We start from the raw sequence: 8,544 nt of genomic DNA, 5'->3' as shown, positions 1-8,544 counted from the left end.
GTCTTATCCCTTCTAGGTTCAGCCATAGCGTTCTGAAATGACAAAAATGTAGAAATTTTGCAATTTTGCCTTTATTGTTTGATGGGGACAGGAGGTTGACAGACCCTTCTCGTGTCTCGTGCTACAATCCGTTACGTCGCGGTTGACAAAATCACGTATGGCGTAATCGCTAAAAGATAAAGCAACTACAAACATACCAATACACATGTTTATTTTTCTGATATAAAGATGTGACAAACATGTTTATGTGAATATGATGAATACTGATTTCAAGATTAGAGGTCTAATGTCTTCTTCACTTTTTTATCCATCTTGGAACACTGCATCCTTCGTACGGTTTTAGCTTGTTATGATGAACAACACGCTCTGCCCCTTGATCTCTTAGCTGTATTACAAAGGTCAAGGGAGACAACTTCCTTAACACCAAACATGGTCCTTCGAAAGCTGGCTGCAGCTTGGGAGCTTCGCCAACTTTCCTGGATTCAGCTAAACACCAAACCACATCACCCTTCTCGTAGTTATTCACCAACATCCTTTTGTCATATATCTCCTTGCTTCGTGCAGCTGACTTCTGTAAGTGTTTCCTGGCTATGTCATGGGCATGGTTCATCTTTGACCGGATACCATCAACATAGTCACCATAGCTGGTCACTGGTACTTCAGACTTATTTGTGGTACTGCCAAACACAAGCTCTGCCGGGAGTCGCACTTCTCTTCCCATCGTTAGCAAATTCGGAGTCAGCTTTGTAGACTCATTCGGTGTCGCCCTGTATGCCCCGGCCAAACATCCTAGGTTCAAGTCCCAGTCTTCTTGTACTCCCTGAAGGTAGGCTCTGATTATGCGGACTAATGTCCGGTTAAATCTTTCGACTTGACCGTTGCATCTCGGATTTCGCACGCATGTCCGCACTTTCTTTACTCCCAGCAATCTGCACAACTGTTGAAAGACTTTGCTCTCATATGTCCGGCCTTGGTCACTCAGGATTGATACTGGACATCCCCACCTACAAACAAATTCATTAACAATTTTGTCAGCACAAGTTTCGGCGGTCTGGTCTGAGACCGCAATTACCTCGACAAACTTTGAAAAATGATCAGTAAGCACTAGGATCTAACGGTTTCCTCTAGGGGTTACGGGAAAAGGGCCTAAGTAATCAGTCGCTAACACATCCCATGGGGCACCAGTCCTAACTGATCCCATAGCAGCTCTGGGGGGTTTAGGCGGTTTCTTATCCCTAGCACAAATGTCACACTGGCGAATGAACAGTTTCACATCTTCCCTTAGATTGAACCAGTAAAACCTTTGGAGAATTTTAGCCTTAGTTTTCTTTGTTCCCATGTGACCTGCCAATAGTCCTCCATGCATAGACTGTAGTATCTCTCTTTTCACCTTTTCTGGTACAATTACTTGTCCATATGTTCCTGACCCATCTCTCTTTATGAATTCCTTCAAAAGCACACCATCTGCTACTTTCAGCTGGTCCCACAACAGTAGGTAATGTCTAGAACATGGGCTCATAGTGTCTGTCCGTTCCTTCACAGGTTTTTTACCCTCCTCCTTGGCCTCTAGCACTGGCTTTATGTCTGAATCTTCAAGCTGTCTCGCTCTCAGCTCTGCTGTTGTTTTCCCTGCTCCTACCATTGTCCAGTCTGTGGACTCACTGCTCGTGCCGGCTCTAGGTTCATCTGTGTTGACCTCCCTCACCTGACTTGAGGCTACTTCTGATTTGCTTTCACAGGATAAAGCTTCACTGTTTTCCTCACCATTGCTGTCCACGTTGTTTTCCTGTGAGTCCTCACCTTTCCTCCAGTTAAGTACCATAATCTCGGCTCGACTTCTACATTTATTACAGGGACCACACTTCAGCGGCTCACTCATATCAACTTCGCTACAATCGCAATCTCTCGGACTGTCGCACCTAGATAATGCATCGCAGTGAGGCTGCAGTTTACCTGGCCGGTACTCAATTGAGAAGTTGAAAGGTGCCAGGATTTCTATCCAGCGAGCTATTTTCCAATTGGGCTCTTTCAGACTGAAAAGCCAAATAAGGGCTTGGTGGTCACTCCTCACGGTAAATTTCCGCCCAAGAAGGTACTGTCTGAAGTACTGCATGAAGTATACAATTGCAAGAAGCTCGCGCTCGGTCACACAGTAATTGCGTTCGGCTTTGTTTAGCGATCTACTGGCATAAGCTATTACCCTCTCTTGATCAGACTGCACTTGCGAAAGTACACCTCCTATCCCAGTACCTGAAGCGTCTACATCTAAATAGAACTCGCCACCTTCGTTGAGGGGAAATCCCATCACATCTGCATCTGTCAGCTTCTTCTTTAATGTCATAAATGCTTTCTCACACTCCTCAGTCCAAGCAAAACAGGCATCTTTTTTGGTCAACTCAGTAAGCGGTCGTGCAACTTTTGCAAAGTCCTTGATATAGCGCCTATAGTACGTACCAGTGGCTACAAACTGTTTAATTTGCTTTGGTGTTGTTGGCCTTGGCCATTCGGCAATCTTTGCTATGTTTGTGGGGTCCGGTCGTATACCCTCTTCAGACACTACATGCCCCAAGAAAACTACTTCCGTTTGAAGCATATGACATTTGTCTGGTCGTAACTTCATATCAGCCTGTTTTATCCTAACAAGTACCTCGTCAACTCTCTGTATATGTTCCGCAAAGTCTGCTCCAAATACAATTATGTCGTCGATATAGACTAGGCATGTTTGCCACTGAAAACCCTGCAATTCTAATTCCATCGTTCTCTGGAACGTGCTGCTGCTATTGCTGAGACCAAATGGCATCCGTTTCATTTCAAAGAGGCCGTATTTACAGGTAAAGGCACTTTTCGGAATATCCTCTTTCTTTAAGGGGATCTGAAAGTATCCACTTGTTAAATCGAACGAGCTGAAAAGGCTCATACCTGCAACAGCGTCTAGACAGTCCTGTACCCTTGGGAGTGGGAATCCATCTGGTTTCACAAGCGCATTGACCTTCCTATAATCAACACAGGGCCTAACCGCTCCCGACTTCTTACGAACAAACACAATGGGGCTGGCCCACGGGGAGGTACTTTTTTGTATTACATCTTTTTTTAACAGATCATCTATAGCTGCTTTTTCTTCTGAGGCAAACGCAAGCGGGACGCGTCTCGGTCTTTGCTTAATGGGTGTGGCATCGCCAGTGTCTATTGGGTGTTCAGCTAGGTCTGTGAGTCCGATGTCCCACTCATTCTTTGAAAAGGTATCACTGTACTTATTAAGTAATGTCGCCACAGCGCTTTTCTCGACTTCATTTTTACCGACTGTTGATCTCTCAAATAGATCTCTCAGGTGGTCCGGAACAGTGCTACCCTTGATATTTTTGACACCCTCCCCCACATTCTTAATCTCTTTCCTCTGAGTTCCTATTCGCCTAACCCTGGACAAATTCTCATCTTCTCCCTCGTATTCTTGCTCGGCCACGACACTCACGATCTTCTCTATTTGTTCAGCCCCTCCTATGTGGGCATTTTGATGTAGTCTCACCTCCATCGGAAATGGGTTAAGTACTCTGACTTTACAAGTCGGGCCTTTGTTGATGTCAACCAGCGATGATGCCATTACCAACTGATACCTCTGCCTGAAGTTTTCACTGGGTTCTACCAGGTACTCAGCATACTTGTCAAAATCATCGACTTCCTCCCTTTCAACATATACATCAACAAGCGCCTCTGCTCTGCCTGGGATACATACATCATCTGCAACAGTCACTCTCCTTGACCTATTTCTTTTACCAACCTGTAAACAAGGGATCTCAACCCCATCTAATATTATCACCCCCTTGCTTAACAGTAAGTCAGCTGGTCCCTTTTCACTTCCCCTTAATATGTCGAACCCTAAAAGGGCGTCGTCCTCTATATCAGCGACCACGACCTCATGCACCATCTCGTACGGCCCTACGGTGATGCTGAATTCTGCTTTGCCTAATTCTGCTATTGGCGAACCATTGGCCCCACGAAGACTTCCACACTTCGCTAACTTTGGTCTCTGGCTCTCTTCTATCTTCCTATATATTCTAGATGACAGCACTGACCTTGCTGCACCTGTATCTGCAGTAAACAACAACTCCACTCCTTCTACTTTACCCTTTACATAAACCCCATCACTGAGTCGCTTTCTCTCTTTAAGGAGGTAGGTTACCTTCATATTTGTATGTGCGCATGTCCAACCGGAAGCTAACGTGACGATTTACGACGACGTTTACGACAAACTAAATGTGTTTGTATATTCATTCTTCTGAAAAAAAATCATGAACCTGTCTTCGATCCGATGCTTTATGGTTTAATAATGCAGAAATAATGAATAAATTGCCGCAGAAACGCTTCAAAACAATGTTGTCTTAAAATGACGTCATTGACGTCATGACGTTACGTGTCAGTTACCGCGCAAAATTAATAGCTTTTATCTTGAAAGTACGTAATTCTGTGCATTTTCTTTATTTTAACTATTTTTAAATAACCATTATTTGCTGAAATATTTTTTATGAGTCTTTTGCTCTGAATAATAATCAATATTTTGCTTCTTTTATGTAGTTATATCGAAATGTTATGCGGAATGTAAGAAAATGGATGATGGTAACCAATGTTATTTGGAATATAGTTGGGTGAAAGGTTACTTGTTACGGCCATTTTCAAATAAAAAATCTCGCAGTTTGATTTGTAATACCTATTTTTCAGGTTCCGTTGATAATTTGTTACTTATATGCTAAAAGTAAGATCTAAAATTGTTCAAATTTCAGTAGAAAATTGTGGTTTCTTGAATTGAATTGATGTTACCATGGAAACGAAGCCCGTGACCTATGTATCTAAATGTAAAATTCAAAAGCGTTGACACTGGTCTATTTAAGAAACACAGCTGCGGCATTTTATTTTCATTTCAACAATATCTATGAGAATAATAGCAGCATGCTTAACGATTTTTCCATGAAAAATGCCAGACGAGGGGTACTGCTGTAAGTATTCTAAGCTGTGAAATTTGTTTGAATAAATGCAAATAGCACGAAAATATTACTTACGTTAGAAATTATATGTTTTAAAGCTAAATCAACTAGAAAGATAATCTTATTCAATATTTTTTATAAGAAATTACGACAAAAAGCAAGATATAAGCTATTTTAAACATCTATGTTGCCATGGTTACTTTAAACTTTAAGAAAAATAGGGTACCATATAAAGTGCTTGGTATTTTGCTAATAATATTACCCAAATATTCCATGTTGGTCATTAACAGAATGGCACTGAAGCCGTCGAAAACCCCTATTTTTATACATAGTTGTTTAAAAATGAGAGAAAATGCGTTACCATGGAAACACGAGCACCGCGACATATACATTTTAAGCTTATATTAGAAAGCTTACGTGCATGCTAGTAAAATTATCAATTATGCAGACTTCTACGGATAACAATAAAACTATAATACAATGAAAAGTGTTAAATATCCGTATTTTCCTTCTTCTTTCAATATGAAATATCTTTGGAGGGTCATGTTCTTCAAACCTGGATTAAAATTGAACTTGAAGGGACAGAGACAAATGAAATTGAAATTGTAGCAGTTAAAACTTCATATTACACGAAATACAAAATAATGCTGCGTTTCAACTAATTTGAATTTACCCTTGTAACAAGGTAACCTACCTCCTTAATACCCTCTTTTGCATTATAACTCCGCTTGTCCTCCATGTGGCCACTGAACTCTAATTGGACCGCCTCCCGGCCACTGAGGTAGGTCCCTGGTAGTTTAAAGGCTCGGCTCCTGCATTTTCTCTTGTAGCACCACGATTGCTTGGACCTCTATCTCGCCAATTTCTAGACCCTTTTGATGACCCCTTTTCTGGGCAATCCCGAGCATAGTGACCTACTCCATGGCAACTGTAGCACTCCACCTGCCTCTTAGCCGGTGGCGAAGCTTTCTTTGATTGTACACTCCTATTTGCTTCCTCCAACTTTTCCAACCTTGCTAAGATTTTCGCCAGCACGTCATTTTCCTTACACACCCGGTCTGTCTCCCTGCACGGTTTGTTTTCTTCCATAGAATTTGCTCGAGATGTTTCTTTATCTGGCACCCTTAAGACATTGGTCATATGTGAGTCTGTTCCTTCGTGTGACTGGAATGCTCTCCTCGCAGACCTGTATTTTCTGTCTGTTGCACCACTATTGCGCGTCTGTATGAAGTTGACCACATGATAGAAAGCCTCATCTATTGTTTCAGGTTCCTTGTGAAATTCAATTTCAAATCTTATTTCTTCATCCCTAAATCCATCTAAGAATTTTCTAACCAAGTCCTCCTCCCGGGTCCTCCTGTCACGATACCCATGTGCCTTGTCATATAGCATCTTAAGGTCAGCTGCGTATTCCTCCGCGGTTTCTCCAGACTTCTGATTACGACGACTAAATTTTGCTGCATATGCCCTGCTTGTCTCAATAACCCTAAAACGATTATGCATTTCCCTGACTACTTCCTGGTAGTTTCTTAATGTTGCCTTTGGCAGTTGTCCATATAGAAATTGTGCTGCTTGGCCCTCTATACGTGGCAGAAGTTGGTCAAGTCGGTCGTCATCACTCCATTGATATCTCTCCGCGATTGCTTCAAACCTGGCTATCCACACTGGCCACTCTTCCTTCCCAGTGAAAGCTGGCATCTTAACATTATCTGTTGCACGCGCTCGCGTGCCAGAACCCCTAATGTAATTTCCTTGTTGAAACCTCACTGGTTGGTTTTCATATCTATGCCTGTCCCCATTGTACAAGTTTTCATATCCCCCAGGGATCTGAGGAGCAACTGAATTGTAACTGGCGTTCAATTGGTGTGCCCTCGGCAAAGCCCCATCCCCCCGTTCATATGTGTCATTTACGCGGTAGGAAAATAAAGGCTGTTCTCTTGATGTACATTGAGTATAACTATCATCCGCTTCATTGCATGCAGTACTACGGTCCGCAGCAGACATGACACGCGGCACAGACGTGGCATGATTATTCTTTGGTAGGGCCTGTTTCAGTACCTGAAGTTCTAAGACCACCTCTTTTAAAACCCCTGAGATTTCACTGAGATCATTTGATTGGATTCTACTGTCAACAATTTGATTCCCAAAGGAGGTATTGACTGCAGTGTCGACATGATGTGGTAAATTGGTTGGAGTAGGCCTAACATTATCATAAGAAAATCTTGATGTAACTGATAAATTATCATCTGTCTGCAAACTCTGCATACTACATGACCTTGATATGGCCACATGATGCTCGCCTCTTGTTTCCGGACGCTTAAAGGATATCTCACCATCACTCCCAGCTGGTGTATGGTACTCCATTTTGTTTGCGCTCTATTTACCCAGAGTATAGGATTCGAATCTCTGGACCCTCGTTTGTATTAGAGGATCCCACCGCTGCCACCAAAAAGTATGTAGGAGCTAGTGGCCTTAAGAGTTATAACTGGTAGCATGAATAAGATTACCTAACCCAACGACACCTCGGTAGCCTGGTATTGTGTCAGTGGATTAGGATATCTGAATCTGAGTATACATGTATTACGTCTGTAGACTGAGTTGAATGTGTCTAAGTAGATTGTGAGGAAACTTCGACGACCTGGATCTATGTAGACTATGAGTGGCGCGCAGACAACCCGGTGTGGACTATGATTGTAGCTCTAGCTTTGAAGTTCTGCGTAAACCAAGGCAACAAGTTCACCTTGGTATATGTTGTGTTGGCTCTTTAAAGGACTTACAAGAATTACTCAGATAGAAAGGGTTGGTCTCCACAGGGCATTTGGGAAATGTACTAAACTTTGCATTAACTAATTAAGTGAATACAACAATAGAATTCTAAAGAATAAAATGATTTATTTGTTTATTCCCTAACAAATACTCAATGAGTGACAAGAATACTCGATTCAACAAAGTGAAAAATATCACTACAATAAATAGCACAAATACGGTATCTTATAGGACTTAAAATGTCACAAGCTTCGAATAAAATATGCGAAAATGCACGGTCAGGCACTACTAAAAATATCACGTGAAAATACAAGGATCTGTCAACAATCAACAGGACAAGAAATACAGTAGTCTATGATAAAGCAATTCTCTTATATCTGTAGTGCACGAACCTAGACTTTTAAATTCTCTTTAAAATACTGTGAAAATTCTATCAGTCAGCCTTAAAATGTTTAATACAAATATGTAACAAAATAAATAAACAGTCTGATATTTGAGACAGATTAAAGAATTAATGACCTTAAAAGATTTCTGATTTATTGTGATAAATATGGTAGCCGGCCTTGAACTCTTGGAAATAAACTTAATCTGAATTTCTGATGTCAACTGACAAGAATTTGCCCTTAGATGTCTTGAATTGTGGAGACCCCGATAATCGGGAACAACGGGTATATATACCCAAGACCTGTGCACTAAAACCAAAAGTGGGTACGCCGCAAATTCGTGCGGGTACGCAAAAATGCAACAAATGCACCAAAAACAAATGTGTACAAGACGCCAACGTCATTGGCTAAAAATGTAC

The 8,544-nt window shown here is 41.7% G+C and overlaps 1 protein-coding gene across 1 annotated transcript; it reads right to left on the bottom strand.

Annotated features, from left to right (window-relative positions):
* Positions 1 to 295: 295 nt before the first annotated feature.
* On the bottom strand, positions 296 to 4,183 carry LOC123565461 (uncharacterized). Its single transcript, XM_045359328.2, has 2 exons — positions 1,167 to 4,183; positions 296 to 1,004 (listed from the first exon to the last, which is right to left on the bottom strand). The coding sequence occupies exons 1-2, from the start codon at positions 4,181 to 4,183 to the stop codon at positions 296 to 298; spliced, it is 3,726 nt and encodes a 1,241-aa protein (XP_045215263.2).
* Positions 4,184 to 8,544: the final 4,361 nt, after the last annotated feature.

The sequence above is a fragment of the Mercenaria mercenaria genome, chromosome 8 (assembly GCF_021730395.1).
Source record: "Mercenaria mercenaria strain notata chromosome 8, MADL_Memer_1, whole genome shotgun sequence".
NCBI lineage: Eukaryota > Metazoa > Mollusca > Bivalvia > Venerida > Veneridae > Mercenaria > Mercenaria mercenaria.
The sequence above is the reverse complement of the archived record's forward strand: the minus strand, read 5'-3'. Positions and strand labels throughout refer to the sequence as shown.